At 35.8% G+C, this 27,599-nt stretch overlaps 2 protein-coding genes across 2 annotated transcripts in view; one reads left to right on the forward strand and one right to left on the reverse strand.

Moving 5' to 3' along the window:
• LOC112057716 (uncharacterized) overlaps window positions 1–27,599 on the reverse strand; it is a 241,449-nt gene that overhangs the window by 136,969 nt on the left and 76,881 nt on the right. The gene's annotated exons all lie outside the window — the stretch shown is intronic.
• The window catches only part of LOC112057708 (NGFI-A-binding protein homolog), a 51,662-nt gene that overhangs the window by 16,431 nt on the left and 7,632 nt on the right, over window positions 1–27,599 (forward strand). Inside the window, exons 2-5 of the mRNA XM_024098229.2 lie at window positions 22,781–22,882; window positions 25,012–25,766; window positions 25,993–26,120; window positions 26,456–26,528. Coding sequence (XP_023953997.2) covers window positions 22,781–22,882; window positions 25,012–25,766; window positions 25,993–26,120; window positions 26,456–26,528 — 1,058 coding nt within the window. The remainder of the gene's footprint in view (window positions 1–22,780; window positions 22,883–25,011; window positions 25,767–25,992; window positions 26,121–26,455; window positions 26,529–27,599) is intronic.

A 27,599-nucleotide genomic window follows, 5' to 3' on the forward strand; every position in this document is an offset into this window, starting at 1 on the left:
ATCAATATATTGTAATGACTACAAAACCAGGCCTTAAATAAACGGGAGAATGTAATTTACTAACTTATACTCCACTAACTGCAATTTTTTTATAGCGAATTAATCGAAGCTCACGTGATAAACGAAGTACGAGCTGTTAGTCAACTAACATTTAAACTTGTATTTCACACAACAGCCGTGACAGCCTAGTGGATATAACCTCTATTCCGGAGGGTGTGGGTTCGAATCGGTTCAAACGGTGAAGAGAAAACTTCATGAGGAAACCTGCATACCAGAGAATTTTCTTAATTCTCTGCGTGTGTGAAGTCTGCCAATCCGCATTGGGCCAGCGTGGTGGACTATTGGTCTAACTCCTCTCATTCTGACAGGAGACTCAAACTTAGCAGTGAGCCAAATATGGGTTGATAGTGACGATTTCACTGGTATAGGGAGAGAGAAAAATAAATGAAATTGGATTTTTTTTTCCCCTATTTATTTATTGTATTCGACATCCTGATGAAGAGTTACGTATTCGGGGCATTAAATATTAAAAAATTAAAACCTCACAACACTGCTGAAACTTTTAAAATATTTTTTAGAGTTTCGAATTTGGGCTTTTGCGATCCAAAGAACTCGCGCATTTAAAAAAATACATTAGTCACTATTAAAACCGTTTTTTAGTCATTAAATTTACGAAGCACCGTCTCCATACGCCGTGGAAAAGGTAAAAAACCATCTCATTAAGCGTACCGACATAACGTTTAATACATTTTATTGCCAGTTGTAAAAACTCGAGTGATTTTTAAAGTCGATAATCGGCAAACGTGTAAATAGCAACGATGTTTCGGATCGAGTTTTGCAACACTGCGTATGGCTGGCACGCAAAAAGTTGTCTGTACGTTTGTCCCACTTCAACTGTTAACCTGGGTGAAATCGGTTTTAGGTTAGGCTGTTTTTTGTTATAACTTGCAATGGCTTATTACTATTATTTTTTTTAATTTATTAGGACGCCCGCGACTTCGTCCGCTGTCCGATGTAAACTTTCAACTACCCCTACCCTACCACTACCCTAACCTACCCCTACTCTACCCTATCCTACACCTACCCTACTCCTACCCTATCCCCACCCTACCCCTACCCTACTCCTACCTTACTCCTACCCTACTATATAATAAAATATCAAATTGTCATCCATACGTCATTACGTATCTGTCATTATACGTCAATTACATAGCTTTCATTTGCGTTTTGCGTTTCATGTCAAGTAAAAAGTATTCTATGTCCTTCTCCTGGCTCTAAACTACCTCCCTGCCAATTTTCAGCTAAATCGGTTTAGCCGTTCTTGAGTTTTAAGTGGAGTAACTAACACGACTTTCTTTTATATATATAGATTTACAGCTCTGGGTTCTAATCTAATTTCTGGGTCCTTTTTAAGGCTAACTGCATTAAAATGATCTGGACCTGGACAAATTCGATTAAGTATTTTTTTTATAATTATATACTAACATTAGCCCGCAACTTCGTCTGCCCTTAGACCTTCTTAATCCGGCCCTGTCACCCAATGCCTTTTATCTCTGTAATAGGCCGCACAGACTATTTTAGTATTTTAGTCGAGTACGAACAATTTTTGGGCGGCAAATACAAAAATTGTTCGTTCTCGACTAAAATACTAAAGTACCTAGTCCGAACTAGGCCTTAGTATCTGTACATTCGAGATTTCGTGATGACCTTTCGCTTTTATATCAATAAATTATATGTCTTTATTTTTTCTTCAGAAATTGACATTGATGATAATGGTAGGTGTGTGTACGGTATTTACCCAAGCTGGGAATCGAACCCGGACCTTTCAATTGACACAGTACAGTACTACGAATAGTCCTTTCCTCCCTTCTTCACCAAGTCTTCGAGCGCAACTCTGGTGGAGAAGCTTGTCCAATCTCCCAGCGCTACTTAAATGAAGGTCATTTAAGTAGCGTTGTTGACAATCAGAAAAAGTCAGTTCTATAAAACTTTTTTGATTGATATTTTTAGGAACCTGTTGGGTAATTTAATAAAAATTAACGACATACAAATAATTAATTTACACACACATGTACTTTGTAATAACAATTTAAACAAAATCAAAGGTAACAAACAAATTCTCAAACTCAAAATGGACAGAGTTTCAACCTTTTAATCCCTACTTTTATATATAACAATATAATTTCGTTATTTTAGACTTCCTCCTTTTTTCCGTCGGTCAAATAATTGAATAATATCTAATTCAAATGCACGGTGGAAAAAACTATTAACCCTTCACCGGCCATCCCTGATTTGAAGGAACGGACAAGTCCGATCTAATCTCAGCAGAACAGCTGCTGGGCAGATGTTCCTATTCCCGATGGACGATTGTACGAAGAAAAACACCCTACAAACTTATACAAATATACACCTTATACCATAAATAATAGAGTACATTTTGAAGTGTTCATAACCTCTTACAAATTTGGCACCTTTATAACAGACTCCAATAAAAAATCAACTTTAACTACATAAAAATACAGTTTAATTTTTCATAGTCTTAAAATATGTACGATAATAACATGTCATTGTTACAAATATGAGAGTTTTTACGAAAAAGTATTTTATGATTTTGAATTTAGAATTCGAAATGGTTTGCGGTGAAACGGCGAGAGGTCAAAGACCTTTGCCAACAATAAATATTATAGATGATTTTGACAGATTGTTTCGACTGTTGACAGGTATGGTTGTGTTGCGAAAATTTTATTGATTTTGTAAAAAACGTAAGGGTTGCTACAGGTCGCATACTTTCGTTAATTGCTCTGAAGTAAAGAACGACAATAAAATTTTGCATTTGTTGGAGATTGGCGGGAACATCGTAGGATACATTTTATGTAGGCCACAGATTACATAAGTACAAAAAATTGTCGTTTTATTTGAAAAAAACACCTGTTTCATAATTTGCTTTATATACAAACTTAGGTAACTTAGTTCCTTATTTTATTTATTTCAATAATTCCGTTCCCTCTGGAAATAAGTAATTTGGTTAATATAGACTGTATTACTAGATGATAATGTAGCTATTCATCGGTAAATCTATTTTAGTGGATTCTGCGTGAAAAGGCAAACAAATAAACTCGCGTTCATATTTCGATAAGTATCGTTTGTATTCTTTTTCACTACCTGATAGAATACTGACTTGTTTACGGAGTTCTTACTTAGTCATGAGCTTTTTTATGCTACGCGGCATAAATCTCGTGAGATGTAGCACAGAAAACATATGTACAAGTTTGTAGTTGATTTTCTATGACACTATTAGTTAATGTAGTGTTGTTTGGAATTAAAAAAATTTGTGGTGAAAGTTTCTTACTTTTTTTACTTACCTTTGTTCAAAGTTTCTATTCGATTGATTGAAGTGATAAATTTTAACGCCTCAGTTAAAAAAAGCCCAAGGGAAAGAAAGGGTTACTTTCAATTTCTTTTAAGTAATTAATTAACGACCCTAAACATATGTTTAGACTATGTTTGTCACGCTTTCTCTAACCCAATGAACTTTAAAATTATTAACCAAAAGTTCTGAACCCTTTGCCACCTGACTTTGATAAAAAAAGAAACGTCAGTTGGCCCTTTCCCGCCTGTTTTGACATTGACGGCCATAGAGATTTGTTTTATTTCTTTTTAATTGTCGTCTAGGACCGCGGGAGGATGTGGATGTTTTTTTTTAAGTTTAACTGATTTTAATAGTCAACGAATCGGAAATAGCATGTGTCTTCGAAGTTCAATCGTCATTTTGATTTTATTGCTATAATTTGCTTTTTTATTTGTATAATCCAGTTTTTTAGTTCCGTTGAAAGTTATTATTTTAGGTGTATTTAATAGATAACACCTACAATAATGTAATGTAAAGGTTTACAATAATGTAAAGGTTTAATAATATTTTGGTAAGTAGTTCACACTGGCTATTAGGTACCAGGATAGCCCAGTGGATATGACCTCTGCCTCCGATTCCGGAAAGTGTGGGTTCGAATCCGGTCCTGGCCATGCACCTCCAACTATTAAGTTGTGTGCATTTTAAAAAAATTAATATCACGTGTCTCAAACGGTGAAGGAAAAAACATCGTGAGGAAACCTGCATTCCAGAGAATTTTCGAGAGCCTGGTGAAAGAGCCTGGTGGCCTAAGCCCTCTCATTATGAGAGGAGACTCGAGCTCAGCAGTGAGCTGATTATGGGTTGATAATGATGATGATGATTAGGTACCAGGCTCAAATGAGAAGCATTTTAACCAACTGTAAGAAAAGAGAAGATACTGATTACAGATGTAAATATAATCACGTATGTACGAGTAAGGGGATGTTTGTGCGATTATGACAGCTAATATCTCCGAAACCACTGATCTGATTTGGTTTGTGCCTTAACCTCCTCCGGAGGACGGCCTCCGTGGTTCAGTGGTATGCGCGGTGGATTTACAAGACGGAAGTCCTGGGTTCGAGCCCCTGATTGATGTTTTCTTTATTGGTCCACGTCTGGCTAGTGGGAGGCTTCGGCCGTGGCTAGTTACCACCCTACCGACAAAGACGTACCGCCAAGCGATTTAGCTTTCCGGTACGGCTTTAGATCGTACAAACTAGATTTTACTCTGCATTTTACCGGAAGAATTCATGGTTCCCGCGGGATTTGTGAAAAACTGAATTCCACGCGGACGAAGTCGCGGGCGTCCGCTACTTATCCATAATTCCATACTTATATTGACAGTACCCTACTTAATAAAAAACGAATAAGAAAAAGTAAGTAATTTATTAAAAAACTCACTCCAGAAAGGTTCAGTTTTTTTATTATCACCTGTAGCTGAGGGAGAGGCGTCCTGAGGGAACTCGTGTTATAAAAAATCCTCCTAATGATCGTAACGTGGGAATAGTTTGATTAACGATTTATACTTTTTTAAGGGGATTTTGAAACACATTAATTTCAATAGTGGTTTATTTGTTTTACTAATATGGTTACCGCATTTAACTTTGAAATAATTTTGGTACTTGTCTATAAAAAAAAGGTGTATATATAAATTGGAAATAGAATGAAAGCGAGAATCTAATTTATTGTTTCATCAGAAGTCATAGAAGAAATTTTGTCGGCCTTTGTGGCACAGCGGTATATATGCGGTGGATTTACAAGACGGATGTCATGGGTTCGCGCTCAGCTGGGCCGATTATTAGCTTATACTAATTTCTGGCTAGTTGGAGGCTTCGGCCGTTGCTAGTTTCCACCCTACCCGCAAATACGTTCCGCTAAGCGATTTAGCGTTCCGGTACGACGTTGTGTAGAAACCGAAAGGGGTGTGGATTTTCATCCTACTTCTAACAAGTTAGCCCGCTTCCATCTTAGATTGCATCATCACTTAACATCAGGTGAGATTGTAGTCAAGGGGTAACATGTAAAGAATAAAAAAAAAATACTTATTAATATTGTTTTTATATTAACAAAGCTTTGTTAAGCATTAACAAAGCTCAACGAGTGGCAAAATTGATCAAGGATACGTTACTGCGTGGACCAATTATTATTTAGCCAGTAAAGCTTTAAAGCACATAATTTATTTCAAAAACAACAGAAAATCTTAATTTAAACGTAACAATATTATATATATAATTTAGGAAATTGTAATAATTACATTTTAGAATTTACCTATAACTTTGCCATTTCGTAAAATTGAAAGGCACCTAGAAGCTTTTGGGCACACGCAGTTAGTTACATTCCCATAAAAGCTATAGAAAACATGAACCCATCACGTCAAAATAATTAAAAACAAAAGCCCTCACCCACCTTTACCATTTGAATCAAGATAATCCCCATTTTATCGTACCAGCCTATTTATTATTCATTCCTCAAGCAATAACTCTTTTTGTGAAGACAAATGTCCACTCGCGCCCCCATTTCAAAACTTTTTATGAAACCTCCTTGTAAAACTCGCCTCTTTTTCTCTATGGTCATATTTGATGTTCTCACGGAAGAGTTTGAATGTAGGCCGGTGAGCTGAATAGTGTGGACTGCAGTCTATCATATGACTTGAAAAAAACACGGAAGGGTTGCCAGTACTCAAATTATTAGTTTGTTTAACCCTGTAAGGTGCTGTGTGGGAATAAATGACCCCTCGTGTGTTTATGATTTTTTCGAGCATCCGGGAAGATGTTTTAAATGGTTTTAATGAGAGGATGTGGACAGATAAAAAGTGTCCGACTGGACCGCGATCAGTATTTTTGTTGGGGTAACTTACTGTATTATAAGTACTCTCTTTGTTCGAGTTTAAAGGCAAACCTTTTTTGGAATATTTTTAAAGTGTATTCACCTTGTTTAGCCTTTAAGGTATCTGACTGGTACTGGGTTCGAATCATGGGTCGGTCTATAGAATATTGAGCTTTAATTTTTATGGAAAAATTCTCAATAGCGCCCAGAGTTGTGAAATTGTTTACGTTTCCGTGCCTCCGAAAACAAGCTAAGTCGTCATTACTACTAAAATATAATAGTGACAACTACTAAGTTACACATTGACACCCGTATCCTTAGTCTACAAATCTGCATTTTGGGTAAATGCCCCAAATTCCCTTTTTTATGGAATCTCCATATTAAAGGCAAGGCCTACCCAGAACCTATAAAATATGCTGATAGTGAGTCTCTAGTTTACAAATAAATAGCCGTCGCCCCGAGGTTTAACCCACATACTTAGTTCCCGTTCCCGTGAGAATAAATATAGCCTATGACACTCACAAATGACGTGGCTTTCTTTTGGTATTTTTGCTTCAATAGATCCTAGATTACCCTCTACATACCAAAAAAATTACCTCTTTATAATATTAGTACCTTTAAAGTTTACATAGATGAAATATAAAGTTTATATACATTTATTGCAATTAGCACCATCTGGGTAAGTTGCTATAAAACACTTCATCCGTTTACTAAATATATCTACAATGTAGAAATAATAATGTAAGTAGGTATTTTCAGGGAAGTTTATTTAATTGGACAATGTGTGGACAAAGCAAACACCGGGGCGGTACAATCGACCCCGCGGCAACCCTTCCTGACAGATGGTCCACTGTGGCAGGGTTGTCTTGTTAAAACTATTTTTAACCCCCGGCGTAAAAAAGTGTGTTATAAGTTTGAGTAACTGTGTATCTGTTTAAGGCACTGTAGCTTCAAAACAAGATCGATTATGATGCGGTTTTTGTGCATGAAAGCTGACAGGTTCTATTATTATGGATAAAGGTACTTTTGCGATGTGTAAAGTTGCCATTCTTATTATTATAGAAAATACACAAAGTTATCAATGTTCATTTTTCAAAATAGTCTAATTAAAAAAATACACACATAATTGTCAGCAACTTCTATTACAAGACAAAATCATCTCTAATGGATTTCAAAACACCATGGTGTCGAGCCGCCAGCTACCAGCCTATTCTATAAATTTAGAACGACGTGACATCGCTCATTTCCATGGCAACATCGTAGTTAGTGACATGTTATTTTTGCCAACCCATAGAAATAAATTTCAAATTTTAATAAATCTTGCTCTAACCGAATCGAATACATCGACGGGTATAAAATAGTAGAATCACTCCTCTGTTATTAGCTTGACGTCGTCCATCTAGTGGGTGGTTGACATCACTGCGCTTTCCGGCGCAGAGACGCCGAAAGTAAACTAAATTAAGTTCATTTTATGTGTTAATCAAGCCACGAAATTTGTAAGTATCCATAGGCGTCATTTTATCCCCGTATTCTCACGGAAACGGGAACTAAACGTGCGAAACCGCGTGGCGTCGGCTAATCTAAAATATAATTAAAGTATTGTTTCACTGAAAATGTTCCGCGTTTTTTAAAATACTAGTAGATGCCGCGAGGTTTCACCCGCGTGGTTCCCGTTCCTGTAGCAATACAGGGATAAAATATAGCATATAGACTTCCTCAATAAATGGGCTATATAACATTGAAAGAATTTTTCAAATCGTATCAGTAGTTCTTGAGATAAGCGCGTTCAATCAATCAAACAAACAAACTCTTCACTTTTATAATATTAGTATAAATATGAACTAATAATAACCTGTAAAAAGAAAATCGGCAGCCCTACAGTTCCACCGTTCAACACACCTCAGCGAGGGGGTCAGGGCGCATACATAATTGCTAGTTTTTATAAAAGTTCCATCGAAAAAAGCGTAGGTGAGGTGCTAACTGCGAAGCCCTGGGGCTCTGGAGTATCAATTAGACTACGGCTTATAATGGCAACATGTGTTAACTTACTAAGTGGCGCCTTTAGGGCTTTTACTTTGTTATATCTGAGTATTTTTTTTAAAGCTAACTTTAGCCTGTCTTGCCATAAGGTATTTAGGTACATATTCATTAAATAGTATATTGTTATACAACGGGCTAAAATGACCCATTATATAAGAGGTATATTTAGGGCACGAGACGTAAGGCGAGGGCCGCTAAATAGAAACCGAGTTTATAATGGGTTTAGCCCCGCGTGTTACACTATACTTTTCACTACCATTGCGAGAAAATAAAATAATTCAGTAAAGTATTCAATGTTAAAATTAAAAAAAAAAATAATGCGCATTCCACAGACAAGAACGCTGCATTTCGTTCCAATTTCAAAGGTGATGGTTCAAAATTGTATGGAGCCCAGGATCATTCATTTTTAACTATTCCTGATTATACAAATCTACGAATTTACTATAATTCTTTCGAATTAATATTCATTCTCTCCCAAAAAATGCAATAATAATATTATGGGTATTAATGGCAGACTGATGACGTTTTCAATGCAGTAGTCATTGACGTTTGCTGTCAATTGTCATATCATAGTTGCTTTATGGGCGCTATCTTGATATAACTCAAAAATTTGGGATTTAATTTTATTTATTTCTTTTTATTTATTTAGATTTATTCACTTATTTAGATTTTAATAAAATCCTTGTATTTTTTAAATTTTTATGATACGGGGTACAAGATCGGACCTGAAATGGACCATCTCTTTTTTATCAAACAATCAGAGCCTTTCATAATATCCCACCCACCTCACGTACCCACATAAAATGCTTCTATTTACGAATAAAACCTCCTTCGTTTTATAGAGGTCATTATTTTAGTATGATTAAAGGATTAAACTATTTACGAATTAAACCTTTTTCGTTGTATAGAAGGCTAGTACTCGCAACAGACAAAAATTAAAAAAACAAAATTACTTTAGCTCCTAAAGGCTGAAATGCTTGTTTAGCCCCGTTGTGGAGTGGTAATATGACAGTGTTTATGAGCAAGATTTGTGAATACCTACAGTTTATTTGTACACTACATAACAAGGAAATTAACAAATAAGAGAACAAAACAGAATTAGGATACAAAAGGCTCGCTTTTTGATATGAATAATTTCAACCAATCGGTGAAGGTTCATAAATTGGGATTCGTTACTATTATGTTGTCCCTGTTCCTATAGCACATTTTTAACGTATAGTGCTTACCCTATACAAAAACCTCATAACCACTTCATCAAAGCTTTCCAACAGGTGGATTTAACCAGACCTAACCAAGCTTAGAGAAAAAAGGTAAAAGCTACGTATTCTATAAATAAAAACCTCATCCAGTAAAAGTGTTTAACAAATTCTTACCATGTCACACATTCCGCCATGTGCACACTTTTTAATTGCATTTACTTTAATCGAAGGCTGACACATAAATCGAAACTCGACGTTGCCTTAAACGAGCGAATTCTATGTCTTAAGTTGATCTAATCGGTTAGATGAAAAACATACTTTAAACAGCTACATAAATTAGTTTTTATTGCAGATATGTACATGCCACACGGTAAGAGGGGCGTTTTGACACCTACATAGTCCTTTTCATGAAAGAAGTCCCCCAGACGCGGCGCTAATGTCTTATTGACGGCCTCCGTGGCGCAGTGGTAAGTGCGGTGGATTTACAAGACGGAGGTCCTGGGTTCGATCCCCGGCTGGGCAGATTGAGATTTTCTTAATTTGTCGAGGTCTGGCTGGTGGGAGGCTTCGGCCGTGGCTAGTTACCACCCTACCGGCAAAGACGTACCGCCAAGCGATTTAGCGTTCCGGTACGATGCCGTGTAGAAATAATCATAATAATAATAATTTATTTATTTGCTTTAAACATGGGTTACACTTGTTATAAAATTAAATATACAATTAATTATTCGATCCAAACATGTCTTGCCTATAGGCGTGCAAAATATTTATGAAATGTGTCAATGGAACAATACCTAAATTACAAAAGCTACAAAATTACAAAACAAAAAAACTATATAAGAGAAAATTATGTCAAATTTTTAAAAAAATGACAATTATTACAATTAGTCAAAATTTCAGTTGAAAATAGTCTTTGTAGATATATATAAACCGAAAGGGGTGTGGATTTTCATTCTCCTCCTAACAAGTTAGCCCGCTTCCATCTTAGATTGCATCATCACTTACTATCAGGTGAGATTGTAGTCAAGGGCTAACTTGTAACGAATAAAAAAAAATACACTCATTGTCATTTGGTAATGGCGGTCATATTGTCATTTGTCCAGGCGCTGTCAATTTTAGTTCTGGTTTTAGCTGCGGGACTTCTTTTATGATAAGGACTATATCTATAAGTGTTTGTGCCAAAACACTGTCGGCCATTTTGTGATGTCATAGTTTTAGTAATACACGTCAAACTAAAGGTTATCCGATTTTTACTGTAAATGTTTTTATTTACAGTTTTACTGTGATCTCGGTTAATACAGAGATGGTAATTGCCAATTACTATAATTTCGGTGTAAAATATTAAAAATAATCGTCGTCATCAACCCATATTCGACTCACTGCTGAGCTCGAGTCTCCTCTCAGAATGAGAGGGATAAGGCCAATAGTCCACCACGCTGTCCCAATGCGGATCGGCAGACTTCACACACGCAGAGAATTAAGAAAATTCTCTGGTATGCAGGTTTCTTCACGATGTTTTCCTGCACCGTTTGAGACACGAAATATTTAATTTCTTAAAAATAATAGTTTTAATAAAAAACTGAAAAGCGAACACTATTATACAAATCTTGCTTGACGTAGATGGTTTTGGGACATTGAATCATAAGTTTAATTAAAAAAATAAAATTACTTGTTTTTATTCTAAATAAAAAAAAAATTACGTTTTAATAGAACGCTATTGAACAATTTAAGGCCGTTTTAAAAAGTGACAACTAGCCTATTTTAAGTAACCAGACAGTTTAAAATATTAGCAGTTCCCCAGCAATATCCCCTCTCTTAAATAAGAAGTCTGACCCTAGGGCTAGACCATTCATTCATTCCAAACATCATATTATAAATACCTTTTAATGGCTACGCCGCTAAACCGATTTTGATGAATTTTGGTATAGAGATAAACTGGACCTTGGAGGCTGGAGCTGTGCAGTGCTGTATTTTTTTATTATTCACAAGTTTAACTCAACTGATGGTAAGTGATGATGCAATCTAAGCTGGAAGCGGGCTAACTTGTTAGAAGTAGGATGAAAATCCACACCCCTTTCGGTTTTTACACGAGATCGTACTAGAATGCTAAATCGATTAGCGGTACGTCTTTGTCGGTAGTACGTCTTTGTCGTCTTTATCGGTAGTGGTAACTAGCCACAGCCGAAACCTCCCACCAGCAAGACCACCTCCATCGACCCAGCCGGCGATCGAACCCAGGACCTCCGTCTTGTAAATCCGCGCTTACCACTGCGCCACAGAGGCCGTCAAAATTTACAATTAATAGACCTAATATACTGATAATGATTTCTATATATCTGTTTACATACTTAACCCTTAAGGTATGCTATAGCAGGATTTTGCCTGACTAAAATTGCCTCCCAGTCTTCAAGTATCCGGTTTGGGTATAAAAAGCCGCCTGGGCCTATAACACTGACCTATTAGATGATACTCGAGGGTCGCTCTAACAAAAACATGCGGGTTTTTTGCCGGGTTCGTTCCAAAGAGATTTGATCTTAGGGTTGTCGCATTTGAAAATGAAAGTTTTTAGAAGCTTTTATTTAGAATCTTATAAGCTTAATGTTCAGAAAAGGCTAATTTGTAAAGTTTTATGATTCGACTGTGTGAGTCTCGAATAATTCTCTAATACGGTCCTGTAGATAGAGACATAGAGACGATTTCGCTCACTTTGTCGACCTATAAAACAACTTTTAAGAATAGCGCTGCCGGTTTAAAAAAATACAACCTTTGGTAGTATCTATTTTAATTCATTGCCAACGCTCACTTTAATTTTAGAGGTGGTTAACTTATTTTAATTTAAAAAAAATTAACCCAATATAATCTCATGTTAATTCTCCTTAATTTATATTATAATTCAATTCAAATTATAAAAAAGTAGCGGACGTCCGCGACTTCGTCCGCGCGCGGTATTTAATGTTAATCCAGAATGTTATAATCTATCTTCGATTTGAATTTCAGCCAAATCGGTTCAGTAGTTGCGGCGTTAAAGATCAACAAACATCCATACAAACTTTCGCGTTTATAATATTAGTGGGATTATAATATTCGTTCGTTATCAACCCATATACGGCTCACTGCTGAGCTCGAGTCTCCTCTCAGAATGAGAGGGTTTAGGCCAATAGTCCACCACGCTGGCCCAATTCGGATTGGCAGACGCAGATAATTAAGAAATTCTCTGGTATGCAGGTTTCCTCACGATGTTTTCCTTCACCGATTGAGACACGTGATGTTTAATTTCTTAAAATTATAATATTAATTGCTCTAAATGCCTTAGAAGTATACTTCTTATGTCTCGTCTATTCTATTATTGTTATCAAATGAATCTGTCGTATGTCATACGGTATAAACTACAAACTTTTTGAATTAGTCTTGATAGATAAAAAAAAGAAAATAGCGGCGAGACAACCCTATATTGTCTAGAATAGGGAGTGAACTGGGGCAAGTAGTACACAGCCGCCAATATAGGTTGGTCCGGTTTTTGCCGAGTCTACCCTTTACATCTTAGCGGTCAATTTGTTGATTAAGCTTTACAACAGCTCTATTTTCGCATCTGCGGGTCAACTATTAAAGTTATTTAATATATGGACCTTTATAAGAGTATACCTATGCTAGTTTTTTAATTTAATATAAGCTACACCAAAACTATCTCTAATTAAGCGAAAAGTTCGCTAACTAAACAAAAAAGCACTTATCTATATCTAAGCGATAAGCTTAGTTAGAGGGCTACAGCTTGGCAAATTCTTTCGCAACACTGCCGATGGTCCGCGCGGGCCTGGAGGGGGGTAGATGTGCCCCGCGCACACGACTTCATACCTGCGCAGTCGTTCACTCTGCCCCGCGCGTACGACTTCACATCCGCGCAGTCCTTCCCCCCCGTCGCCCCCATATCATAGGAGTAGGTATAACTATGTAAATATGTAATCTGTAATGATAAATATGTCATTTCTGTACATTCTGGGGCAGACTTTCTTACAATTTTTGATTATTTCCTTTGGTATATAGATAAATTGGACCACCTTAGAACCTGCTTTTTGTCCCGAAAAATCCTTGGTTCCCGTGGGATTTTTAACAGAATTTCACGCGAACAATGTCGCAGGCGTTCACTAGACTGTTATATTAAAAGATGGTTCGAATGTATCTTTGAGTGTAACAAAAAGTGGATTAAAGCCATCCCGAATAGATTCCGACTTCCGTCGATTATTTTTTGTTCCAGAAGACAATGACTCGTCGATTTACATACATGATTGGCGAGAAAAACACAGCAAGCATTTTAAAAAGATTTTGTTTATTCTTACATTTTTTTATGATTTTAGCAAGTTTTTTTTAACGAAATTTAGGTAATCTCGCGATGTATAGGTACCTAAATTAAATTCATACGCATTCATATACATTAGAAATACAAAATAGTTTGTCAATATTTTTTTCTAAGCATTCATTATCGATTAAGATTGATTGTTTATAAAAATCTTTTTTAGGCAACCTGTGATTAAGTTTTCGAAAAAAATTACAACGCAGTCTATGGTTTGTATTTTTTTAATATTTCCCCGATGCAATGGAAAGTGATCAGGCAGGTGCCACAACACTTTTTCTAGTAATTAATCAGGAGTGCATCTGTTTCTAAATTACGCCGCGCTACTTTGAAGGGTTAATCAAATATAATAAAGAAATTAGAAGGTTCTTCGTGTATGGATACTGTGATGGACATGTGTTTTGGTTTTTATATGGTTTTTATCTCGAATCAGATAAGATTAGTCATGACGTTGTAATTATAATTTTTTGTTCATTTATGATAGGGCACATTCGATTTGGTCATCCATATTATTTTTCTGTTCCGAATTCAAATATTTATTTGACGCAGACTATTTCGTTTAAAAATAAAGTTATTTCATCTTTAACTTTTTCAAGAACTAAGGAATAGACAAGTAATATTTTTTCATCATATTTTGCCAATATTTTTTAACTGAAAATAGTGCAATAAGGTTAATCATAATTTCACTTGGTCATTTAAGATTCTGCCGTATTTAAGTAAATATAAACCCTTATTATTCAGCTTATCAATATTACTTAACCCCGTGACCTAGTAAGAAAAAAATCTTAATTCCCCAAACTGCAGCCAAGACACGAATTTCGCACGGAAGCGAAAGGCTTAAGTCAAAAAAAAGAGTCGTTAGCGACATTCACAGTATTAATATTCATACAAAGACACCATTGCGCATATCAATCACATTGCAAGTGCGAAAAAATACCTAATAAGATGCGTATACACATCCCGGCATCTTTGTTGTCTATGCCACAGTGTCATTAGCGCCTTTTTCAAACTTTTTTACGCTGGGAACTGTGTATGTCGAAGCTATTCAAATTTCGAATGACAATGCCGTGTTTTTGTTTATAAGGAGATGATTGTATTATCTGTAGGTTTGTTCTTTATTCAAATTGCTTATAGACATCGTGAGGGGTGCGTGGTTTTTTTTAAAGACGTCGGTTTTGTTATGGAGCTAATTACTATCGTATTTCCTTGGTCTTGGTGTGGATTAGGCGTATTTTCGCACGATTAGCATTTTATTATACTCGTGTTGTGTAACTGCGGTAACAAGATAGCTAATTATAGAGTATAGCTGTAACTTGCATCCTGTGCAGACTGTATAGTAATAATGAATCCATGATGGTCTACTATAGAAAGATTAATCGACAAAGGATTACAAGGGATCGTTAGTTTAAAACATGACATTTGATTTTATACCTTTGACTAAATTAATAAATTGTAGACTATTCTTCAATACTAGATATAGTACTATGTACAAGACGTATTTTTCAAAAGTTCTTGTCAAGTTAGCCCTTGACTACAATTTCACCTGATGGTAAGTGATGATGCAATCTAAGATGGAAGCAGGCTTACCTACTTGTTAGGTGGAGGCTGAAAATCCACACCCCTTATGGTTGAATGATATTTTGAAGATATTATACTTATTTTTTTATGATATCTTCAATATAATTACATTTAAAAAGTGTAGGTACCTACTAGGTATCTACAATCTACATGTTCTTTATATACAGAAGCCTCATCTTCTCGGAATCATCAGCTGAGTTCCTATTCCCTTGGAAATACGGGTATAAATTATAGCATATCTTACTCACTGATAATGTAGCTTTCCATTGGTAAAAGAAAGTTAGAAATGTGGTAAAAAAAATAACAGCCCAGTTCATTTTTTAATAATTTTAGTTTATATTTTTATACAACGATATTTTATACTAAAGATATGGCACTAGCCTATCAAAAGGCAAATAAAATTTAGACAAATGCACTTCCCTTAATAGACATTGAAAGTTATAAAGACAATACCTAAATATTGTCTACAATGTCGAGTTGTAAAAACTATTTATAATTACTTAAACATTGTTTTTTGTTATTCTTTACAAGTTAACCCTTGACTACAATCTAAGTAAGTAAGTGATGATGCAGTCTAAGATGGAAGCGGGTTAACTTGTTAGGAGGAGGATGAAAATCCACACCCCTTTTCGGTTTCTACACGACATCGTACCGGAGCGCTAAATCGCTTAGCGGTACGTCTTTGTCGGTAAGGAGGTAACTAGCCACGGCTGAAGCCTCCCACCAGCCAGAAATGGACCAATTAAGAAAATCTCAATCGTCCCAGCCGGGGATCGAACCCAGGACCTCCGTTTTATAAATCCACCGCGCATACCACTGCGCCACGGAGGTCGTCAAACATAAAATGTAATTGAACACAAAATTGTGCACAGTGCAGAAGCTAAACTCGGGTCACTTTTTGTAGGTAATATCTATAATATAAAATATCATTGTTCATACATTTGTTTGGTATGGTATACCCCTGTACTTAAAGTTATTTAGGTTAATAAAACAGTTATTACCTACAAGTGATGGTCGATAAATGAATGCTTCCCTTTGTCACCTGCTGTATTCCATTGCACCTTTTTAAATCTTCATTGATAATTACATTAATTAGAAAACTTATAATAATTCAATTTATAAACTAGCAGACGCTGGCAACTTCGTTTGCTGAAATTCAGATTTTCTTAAATCCCGCGGGAACCATGGATTGCGGGAATACTAGGTAGACTATATTAAGTTGTTTCATATTGCCATCTATCTTCCATTGAAAGGCCCGTTAAAATCAGTTCAGCCGTTCCAGAGATTAGCCCGGACAAACATACAGACAGACAAAAATTAAAAAAAAAACTTGATTGTGTTTTACTGTGGAACTCATAGACATTCTAGGGGCACCCCCAGGGGATTCACCTGCTGAGTGTCAAATTCTCAAACAAATATAGCTTAAATTCGACAATCATTTTTCTGATCATCTAATCTACCAAACCTAATAGGTCGCCAGGACGCTCGAGTAAGTGCACTTTTAGCATCATGAGCTTCAACAAAATACCTACTAGTAGGGGACACGAGAAGGTAGGTTATGTGCATATAGTTGGATACGCCACCCAGCGGTGTTGCCAATATTTTTGAAAATGAAAATGAAGCACTCACGCAGTCTGGTGGCAAGTATAATGGACTGAGTCTGCGATGGTCACACTTCATTTTATGAAGGTTAAAAATTTGTCAGCTCATGCTTTTACCTGTACCATATACCTGGATTATTGAGGGTCAATTTATTATTAATTTTATTTTTATAATAAGTTTAGGTAGTTAATTTAGTTAAATATTATTGTTTTAGTTAGTGTAATAAATAATTGTACTTGAAATAAAAATATTAAAAAAAAGTATATTAATTGATTTCGATGTTTTACCAAACTTCATGTTTAAGTATGGGATTGTAACAACTTTACCATTAAAAACGAACACGAAACTTCAAAATTAATTTATTTTAAGTAGGCTTACTTCACAAGCTTGAAACGTCAAGATTGTCTATTTGTAAAGACTCTACCACCGGTTCGCAAGGCAAGTTTTGCTAAGAAGGAAAGGAAAGATATAAAAAACAACTGTTAAATTAACTGTTTTTTAAAGAATTATAACACGTCTATAATTTACAATTGTTAAAATGATTAAGTAAGTACGATTAATTAAGTACAGTTTCTTTTATTTTTCTTTACTTTCAGCGTAAAGGTGGACGATGATCAAATGGTTTCCAAATTTCGTTATCATTTAGACTCATTCATGACTTGAAGGGCAGTGTCCTGAAATATACTATCTTCCACAGTTACCATAATCAAAACTCCATAATTATTTTCCGTACTTACTCTATAGGATTAGGATAGGCAGGATTGACAAACTTTATTTAAGTTAGGCTAGCTAGGAGCTTTATAATCTCTTTCCTCCATCCCCTTTCTACCACAGAACAGCGAGACGTCATGAAAAATGGCATCCCTTTGTTGTCGACGCCTGCAATTTGTGCACCTTCAAGGCAAGAGTGAATAGGCATCCTCTAGGCAAGCGCGTTTCATCTTACACCTCATAATTGCTCACCATCAGGCATGATTGTGTTCAAGCGCAAGCCTAGAAGATAAAAAAAAATTAGCCTTCATACAATGAGGTAGGTCTCGCTATAGTAGGCTCTCCGTCTACTACCAGAGTAAGTATACACAGATCTGTGTAGGATCCGTCTACGCATATTTAATTCACTAATATTAATATGCATGAGGTAAGTTTCTGCGCCTGCATCTGCATTTATAAAAAGCTTTAGAGATCCGTGGATACTTACCTAGCCATGCTAGCTCCCGTCACGGGAGACGTAGGGTTCCGTATCAAATCTAAACTGACTTGTATGGTTTTATTTCTCAACTAGCGGACACCCGCGGCTCTTCGACGACATGTACACTTTCAACCCCTATTTCACTTCCTTCTATTTATATTTTATATTAAAATAAATAGTCCACTAATCATTTTACAAAAATATAACACCAATGAGCTATATTTAAAAATCTTCAAACATGTTTTATTCCTTTAGGGGTAGCATTTTGAAATATCTTGAATTAGGTACATAATTTTCATTTTTTTTTTAGTAGTAGGTACACATACCAATTTTTACAAATATAACTTCTATAATTATATTCTTAGAACTCGAAAGTCCTTCATTTTCAAGTTTTTGGAAAGTCCTTCATTTTCAAGTTTTTGGAAAGTCCTTCACTTTGAGCACCCCCCCCTTTCACCCCCTTCTTATTTAATTTTCACGACAAAAAGTATCCTATTAACCTTCTTCGTACTAAGGTCTCAAATTGTGCTAAGTTTCATTTAAATTCATTCAGTAGCTTCGGCGTGATGCCCAGTCAACAAAAACACGGACAGGCAGATAGACAGACAAAAAATAAAAAATAATTTATACTTTTGACTGTTAAAGCTAATAATTATGAGGACAGCCTCCGTAGCACAGTGGAATAAGCGTCGGATTTACAAGACAGAGATCCTGGGTTCGATCCCCGGCTGGGCTGGTCTAGGTCTACCCCGCTTCTATTTTAGATTACATCTCTATCTTCTATGTTAGATAATATCATCACTTACCATCAGGTGAGATTGTAGTCAATGGCTAACTTGTAAAGAATAAAAAAGACCCTGGTTCTAAATGAGCATTTGTATACAAAATCAATAAATAAAAGAAAACGTCAAGAAAAGCCCAATAGTCTCCCAGGTAATATTGATTAAATGAATTGCACTCGTATTAAAATGATAATTTCATCACTACATCCAATTATTTGTTTCGGGAGTTGCCAACAAAAAACTTGTCCCGTTAAAACTTTTTTAGACCCTCGCGTTTAAACAAAAATTGTGTAAAATGTTGGATTAATTAAAACAATTAAGAATTACGCGTATGGTTAAATTACCACATGTATGTATGTGTCATAAATTAAAACTCATTATGGATATTCATATCTTCACGATACCTGTTTATGACAGATGACAGATGTACATTATGCAATTAGGAACACAAATACAACGGTACAACCAACGACATTTTATTCTATAGACATGTTACGTGCCTACAAAATCACCTCAAATGTGAGCCGAATTTAGCTACTCCATTGAGCGCACACATGCACAATTTTGTGTTTAATCCCTACTTAATATTATAAGTTATAATGCGAAAGTAACTCTGTCTGTCTGTTACGCTTTCCCGCTTAAACCTCTCAACCGATTTTGTTGAAATTTGGCATAGACAATCTTTGGACCTTGAGAAAGGACATAGGCTACCTTTTATTGCGAAAAAAAGGTATGAAGAAGTAGGTTAGGGGTAGGGTAGGGTAGGGGTAGGTTATGGGTAGGGTAGAGGTAGTTGAAAGTTTACATCGAGTTTCACGCGGACGAAGTCGCGGGTGTCCGCTAGTTACATTATATATTTATTATTTATGTATATACAATTTTTTAAGTTCTTAAACACGCAACTCGAGATTGTATATGTATTATTTTGGTATTACTTGTTTAAATAACTTGCGTTGTTAACTATGCGACTCAATGAAATGCAGTCAATTAGCCGCTTTTGTTCGCCTCAGTCTTGACGCGCTAGTGACATATCTCTATTACAAAATCTTTGGGTACGACAGCCAACTATAGATAACTTCCTTTCAGCATCATCTTACGTAGATGTAATCTATTTATACTAATATTATAGGTAGGTAGTACCTAGGTATTGAGGTAAAGTTTGTGGTGTTTTTGAAAATTCTTTTACAACCAATACGCCGCGTTATTTGTAAGTGTCATAGATTATTATGTATCTCCGTATTCTCACAGGAACGGGAACTACGCGGGTACATTAGGTACATTAGGGCTTATTGAAGTAAATTACCATAAATTACCTAATTAAATTAATGAAATATTGCAAGTGGGTTATGGACATTGTATCTATATGTTATCGCGCGTTATTCGCGGAGAATAGCAAAATATATCAGTTAGGTATTCACTGTTAAAATTAAAAATGGCGTCTAGTCCAAGACAGTTAATAAATCTGATTCTCATCTACCTACAAAAAAAAAACAATACAAAATTACCTCCACGTTAAAAATATCATCCAAAAAAACTGCATATTGTAAAGTCAAAAGAATTGCATATTAATTCAGTCGAAATAAAGTTCTCAAGACAAAAAAAATGCAGATTGAAAAAAACCTAGGCACCTCCGAAGCTACCGTGTGACTTGAATAAAATTAACCATAGATATAATTTAAATTATCATTATTCCTGAACGTGTTACGTGACCAATTTTAAGATTTAGAAAAAAAACAAAAAAATATAAAAAAAAACAAAAGAAGAGAGCCATGTGGCCGCGACTAACCCTTCAATACCGCTTGGAACCTAATTTGCATACATACGCTTAGCGCGCATAGTGGCGATTTTTTATGCCCGAAAAAGATTATGCTAATATATTTTTTGGACATAGAGTCTGTGTACGGTGAACTTTTTTGTGTCTGAGAAAGTGTTCGCGGAATGAGTTTCATTAGAAAAAAGTTATGAACAATCACCTTTTTTTTTAATGGAAAGATTCTTGGGAATCTGATTGTTGCTTTGTTTTTTTGTTGTCTAGAGAAAAAATAATTAGAATATTTTGTGTGGGAATATTTGGTTGTTCGAAATAACTAAATAAGTAGATGATTTAAATAAAATATTTAACTTTTAACTAATTTAATGATTACATTACTGCTTAAGGAATTAATGAGCATCTAGGATAATGTTATAATCGCTACACCGACCACCTACATAAAAGTTTGATAAAAGCTACACTTTACACTTTAAAGTAAAAAATAACTACAAATTAACGCTAAGTTATTTACGTTATCTACTTAACTACATAACTGACTATCACTACTAGTAAATGTTTTACAAAATTGGCTTAGTAAAATATTTTATAATTAAGTGATAACAACTTATTTATAACATTACTGTTTTGTAAATATTATAATAATTATACTTTCTCATGTAATTATAGAAACTCCCACAAAACTCGACAATATACCTACAGCAACCAATCTTTACATTATGTTTTAAAAACTATTCATCATTCACATAACAATAACAAATTACATATAAACTAAATAGTTTTTGTTAATTTTTTTGTTGCATTTTTTTACCTGCTTAGGGTGGAGACAAGTCCCACCCCACATTTTTTTCCACACACAAAAACCAATAGTGCACGCCAAACGCAATAAGGGTGGCAACAATATTTTTTTGTCTATGGCAACGCTCGATCGATATTTTTCCCGCGCGAACACCGCATTGGCGGGTTACCATAGATTATATCCAACCAGTTTGTACAACAAAAGAGGCCTTTATGTAAAATTTTATTCATTCCATTTTTTCGTTCGGTAACGGTTTGAAGCGATTCTTTTGGAGTTCGGTAATGGCAGGGGTTGTTATTAAAAAGGGGTAGTTTTTTGTGCGGCGTCTCCGCACGCGATTTAGGGACGAAATTACTTTCGGCACGCACTTCGTCTGGTTATAATGTTAGGATTATCGATCGATTTACAAATTTTTATTAAGCTGTATCCGTTTTGAAGCCCATTATATTATTATGAGAGTTACTGTATCCCCAGAGGTAAATGATTGTCAACTAATAATTTAAAACTTTTGAAGTAATTACTTTAAGAAGTAGCATGCAGGGATATCTATGCACACAGAGTACCTAAACACATAGAAAGAGGAATAACTCCCAATATAAAATAAAAATCTCAATACGTTTACGCATTTATGGATTATGTGTACTGATTCGAATAGAAAGTTTCAGTGTTGGATAGCCTATTCATTGAGAACGACTACAATATGATATTCGTTTGTTATCAACCCGTATTTAGCTCACTGCTGCGCTCGAGTCTCCTCTCAGAATGGGAGGGGTTAGGCCAATAGTAGTCCTCCACGCTGGCCCAATGCGGATTAGTAGACTTCACACACGCAGAAAATTAAGAAAATTCTCTCTCAGGTTTCCTTCACCGTTTGAGATTCGTGATATTAAATTTCTTAAAATGTCCCACCCGGATTCGAACCCACGCCCTCCGCAGTCGGAGACAGAGGTCATATCCACTGGGCTACCACGGCTCACATAATATAATATACTTATCTAATAACATGGCTAACCGCAAGGTACATTAGAATATAATGTTTGAAAGTTCATATTTGAATACTAGGATACAACAGACATAAAACACCGAAAAAAAAACAACATGCTAAGTTGTCAAGCAGGCGGGGATCGAACTCTGGACTTCTCGACATTGAGTCTGTTTCTTTCGATTAGTCGAACCCAAAACAATAAAAAATAATTAAAAAGTTAAAAAAGTTATAGTTTGTCTATGGCAACAAAACTAAAAGCTCTATTGTCTATTCCAGTGGTCGTGACGTCAGCGCCTGCTAACGAAGCCGAGCTGCAGTTATACAGGGTGATGCAACGTGCCAGTCTACTCGCCTACTACGACACGTTATTAGAAATGGGTAAGTTACAAGTAAAATAAAAATGGACAAGTGCGAGTTGGATTTGCCCACTGAAGTTCCGTACTTTTAGTAGCAGAGGATCCAAATTTGAAACGGTCTTCACCCACCTGTTTAATGGATGTTACGTGTTGTCAACTTGAGAACCTCCTCTTTTTTTAAAGTCGGTTAAAAAATTAATAAGTATGTTAAAGAAATATATTGAGAGTAGGACATCTAAAAATTCCTTGGCGAAATTAATTATTATTAACCAAGTACTAAGTTCTCAAGTGATGTGATAGCCCAGTAGATATGACCTCTGCCTCCGATTCCGGAGGGCGTATTTTCGAATCCGGTCTGGAGCATGCACCTCCAACTTTTAAGTTGTGTGCATTTTAAGAAATTAAATATCACGTGTCTCAAACGGTGTAGGGAAACATCGTTAGGAAACCTGCACATAATTTTCTTATTTCTCTGCGTGTGTGAAGTCTGCCAATCCGCATTGGACCAGCATGGTGGACTATTGGCCTAACCCCTGTCATTCTGAGAGAAGACTCCAGCTCAGCAGTGAGCCGAATATGGGTTGATAATGATGATGTACTAAGTTAAAACAAAACTCTTTCGCCATCCGCCTATGTACTTTTTCAAAGTTTCATTTTTCTCTGTTCATCAAAATCAGTTTATTGTTTAAAAACAGACAAACTGACAGACCTTAGCCTTTAAAAAATTTATATTTATTTTCTAAATACTGTAGTAGTGTAGCCTAGTAGTAGTAGTTTCTTAATGATCAAGTGATTAAGAAAAACTAATAAAATCCCGAAATTTTGAGTTTCACTTTATTTTTTTTATTCTTTACAAGTTAGCCTTTGACTACAATCTCACCTGATGGAAAGTGATGATGCAGTCTAAGATGGAAGCGGGATAACTTGTTAGGAGGAGGATGAAAATCCACACCCCTTTCGTTTTCTACACGGCATGGTACCGGAACGCTTGGCGGTACGTCTTTGCCGGTAGGGTGGTAACTAGCCACGGCCGAAGCCTCCCACCAGCAAGACCTGGACAAATTGGACCTGGAGAAAATCTCAATCTGCCCAGCCGGGGATCTAACCCAGGACATCCGTCTTGTAAATCCACCGCGCATACCACTGCGCCACGGAGGCCGTCAAATATAAAAAATTAAATTCTTCACTATTAAGACTACGCATATACTGAGTAACTCGAACAGACAGTTAAAAAACCTCGTCTTCTGAGCTCATTAAAAAAACGCATCTTAAAGCCAGAGAAACGCGCGAGAGAAAAAACCAAATTTCCATAAACGAAAAAAGAGCAGACGTCCCGAGCGATGCAAAATGTGTTTTTATTTCATTATTTTTATACTTTTTTAATGTTCGCAATTACGCGCTCCAAGGAAGGTTAGGAAGGGTTCGACCGTTCCTTGGCGCTTTTGTTTTTTTTTCTCGAATACCCCTTCGCAAAATGGTCACGTAAGATATTTGCATATTCGCCTAAATTAGATATGTGTGCTGGTCTTTTTTTTGATTATCACACGTTTTTGCGACGAACAATGACAGCGGAATGAACTTGCGTTACCACTGTCTGTCTAGTTGCATTATAATAATGTGCTTTGTTTCGTTTTTTCTTCTGGGAGCTATGTTTTTGAGAGATTTCTTCATTGAGATTAAGTTTTTAAATACATTTGATAAACACACATTGTTAATAATTCTGATTTATCTCTCGAAATTATTGAGTAGCTAGTTAACAGAACGCTATGTTGGTTTAAAATATGACGTAATATTAAATGATCACCATTTAATATTACGTCATTTTTTTTGCCACTTTATAATAACAATAACTATTTCTTACAAACTTAAATACAGTGTTGTCCTTTGAAGCTGGCATAAATATGATGGACATAGCTTCTCACAAATAACGCTAATCATGCATTAAATTTCATTTAAACATATATAATATTCAAAGGTAAAAGTTAGGTAATTTATAAACAAAACCAAGATGCCTCTTTTTTCTGTTTATAGACCATGTACTTAAAAAGTAGTAAAAAGAAATAGATGATATTACGTAAATACTCAACATCTCAATTGATTCAAATACATATTATCTTCATATATATCACAGCTGATTTGTTTTTTTTTCAGGAGGCGACGACGTCCAACAGCTTTGCGACGCGGGAGAGGAGGAATTCCTAGAAATAATGGCTCTAGTGGGCATGGCATCGAAACCACTCCACGTGAGGCGGCTCCAAAAAGCCCTGCAAGAATGGGTGAACAATCCAGCGTTATTCCAAATTCCCATCGTCCCAAATTTGTGCCCCTCAGAAAACCCTTTCTTACCATGCAACCAAAGACTATTGAACATCCCACCCAACATTCCTCATCTACCTCGAACAGTAGCATCACCTGATAACGACAGACCAATGTACAGCCCTTCACCTGGTGCTCCAGAAAACTCTTGCAGTTCAAATACATCTGCTCCTAACGCAAGTCCTGTACATAGTCAAAGCACGTTTACTAAAATAGTCCTTCCCGTATCACCTGCGCCCACTGCCCCAGTAACCACCACTACCAGGTCCTTTTCCCCCCAAAGCGCATGTCCACCAGCATCCTCTGGTTCTAGTCCGAGCTCAGTGACCTCTCCTGTACATTTAACACCAGTTTTATTAGACGTTCACGTACAAAAGTTAGCAGCTGCAGCGGAAAAGTTAAGCAAACATTTACCGCAGTTAGAACCGAAACCACAGAATACTAAAAAGAAGATGTGTAAAGACTTGGAGTTAGTGATGATGATGCCGGAAACCGATCCGAGAAGGATGGAGGAGATAAGGAAGTACGCAGCGATATATGGAAGGTTTGACTGCAAACGGAAGCCGGAGAAGCCTTTGACGTTGCATGAGGTTTGTTATATCCCTAATTACCAATTTATCCCGATTCTATCCTATTCTTTGGCTTCTGTTGTAATAATAGATAAGTAAATAGATCTGGAGCTTTTCACATCCTCTTCCATCCTTACTTCTTCTGCATTGCATCCTTATAGAATCTACCTTCTGAATAGCTTTTCTGATTGACTTCACTTTCTAAGGGTAAACTTTACTTGAAATATATGAATTTGATTTTAAACAGGTGATGGTAAACGAGGCAGCCGCTCAGATGTGTCGATGTGTACCCGCGCTGCTGACGCGGAGAGACGAGCTGTTCCCACTGGCCAGACAGCTCGTGAGGCGCGCTGGTCTGCACTACTCCAAGCATGGGTAAGTTAACATTTAAATGATAAATCGTAAGGCAAAGTTTTTGTAACAAGCTTACAGAAAGCGGTAACCCTCGAGACGCTGTTTATTGTGACGAGGTACCTCATTCAGGAGCCCTGATCGCCGATGATCTGGACCTCACAACGGAAGAGGCAATCCTCGCAATGGTAGCTCCAGTACATTAACAAATTTTAATGGTTTTTAATCAGTAGCATGAGGAAAGAAAATAGGTATTGGTTATGTTTAAAGAAAGAGTTTTGTATATCAACAGCTAATAAGATTTTAAAAACTATCTTTAATATTTGTTAGTCTAATAATATTTGTTTAATCTTTTCCAGCCTCCCACCAACTACTGCGAGTGACGACCGCGAACGGGATGATGACGAGACACCTAGCAAACGGCCGCGGCAGGTCGCCACCACTGAAATTGACCTCACAACGTAGCACCCGCCTGTAGCAACACTAACTGATCTAACACCGCTTGTAGATACATATTTTACAAAGGAAGGGGATCTAACATAGAGGATTTAGACTTACAAACCTGTTCCATTAGACCATTTTTTGAATTAAAAAGTAAAATATTTAAAAAAAAATAAGAAACAAAAAAAAGGAATTATAAAAGACTAAAATATGAAAGTAACGAACAAAAAGTTATTAAATGTTAATAACTTTCTTAATAGAAGTAATATTCAAATTTGGTTCTAAGCTATATATAGTGACGTAACATCCCAGTCAATCCAATTGAATTTCAGAGTATTTTAAACAACAAACATACGTTCAGGATAAAACCACCTAGAACATTATTGGAATTTTTTTATCTATTTGGATGAAAACTCTAATAAGAAAGTACCTATATTTCGTATAAAATTATAACACGTAATATTATGTATTCTTATCAGTTTTGCTCCGATATATTGTCATATTACTATGCTTACAAGATTTCCTATTTCTAGTAAGAACCTTGAATAAATTCGGACCAAATAAGTTACCTTGGCATACTTAACTGTTTTTTTGTTTGTTATTAAATTGCTGGGAATTCCTAATAATAAAATACTCATACTCAGAGAAAACATATTTTCCTACTTATAATTTTGCATCAACATGTTTATATTTGCTATTAACTTTTAGTTGCGGTAAAGGTAAGCATGACACTATCGAATGCTTTTATCAAAATAACTTAATATTTCTAAACCTAAAATATTCATTTTCAGTTGCGGTAAGTATTATGCTTTTATTTGTTGCAAAATGTTGTATAAGTAAATATTTTATATACTTTATTTTATTTTATTTTATTCACTTAATTAACCGATATTCTGTATTATCTAATTAAACTTCCTAAGCTCGTTATGGACACTAACTGCTTGCAATTTGTTAAGTAAGAGTACTTTGACTTTTGAATATACTTTAACCCTATATAATATGAAATCTTTTACATCTTAAAATAATTTCTGGGTTCGATCTCCGGAAGGGAAGTTTCTTGGA

This window comes from Bicyclus anynana, chromosome 22 (genome assembly GCF_947172395.1).
Source record: "Bicyclus anynana chromosome 22, ilBicAnyn1.1, whole genome shotgun sequence".
Lineage (NCBI taxonomy): Eukaryota > Metazoa > Arthropoda > Insecta > Lepidoptera > Nymphalidae > Bicyclus > Bicyclus anynana.